Here is a 455-nt window from a genome sequence, read left to right on the forward strand (position 1 = left end):
CAACAAGCATCTACATATGAAAAGATACGGTAACACAGGCTACTGCCCTCATCTTAATGAGTTTCCCCATGGGTTTAGATTAAATAACAAACAAGAAAAGATATGGAAAGAAAATATATACACATAAATAGTAAACACAGTCACAAAAATTAAAGAAAATTGACATTTCTCTTAGACTCCGCAAAATCAACTCACCAGACAATAATAATGGACCGACACATCATCAACCGTGTAGATCTTCCCAAACTCCACTTCGTTCTCGTCTCCACGGCCGCAAAAGCAACAATTCAACGGTTGGCTCATCTTGAAACTGCAAAACATGAAATCTACTTGGAAAAACAAACTCCTGATATAAAAACTCCTAGGCCACATAATCAAGAACTCAATACATGTATAATTCAATAATACATCCATGCGCTATATAGAAAACATATCTTACTTATTCAGGCTAATGC

General features: G+C 35.6%; 1 protein-coding gene across 1 annotated transcript in view; it reads right to left on the reverse strand.

Moving 5' to 3' along the window:
* Positions 1–455, reverse strand: part of LOC119586105 — a gene marked incomplete in the record, with an annotated part of 12256 nt that overhangs the window by 6414 nt on the left and 5387 nt on the right. Inside the window, 1 exon segment of the mRNA XM_037934797.1 lies at positions 196–310. Coding sequence (XP_037790725.1) covers positions 196–310 — 115 coding nt within the window.

The sequence above is a fragment of the Penaeus monodon genome, chromosome 21 (assembly GCF_015228065.2).
Source record: "Penaeus monodon isolate SGIC_2016 chromosome 21, NSTDA_Pmon_1, whole genome shotgun sequence".
NCBI classification, from domain to species: domain Eukaryota; kingdom Metazoa; phylum Arthropoda; class Malacostraca; order Decapoda; family Penaeidae; genus Penaeus; species Penaeus monodon.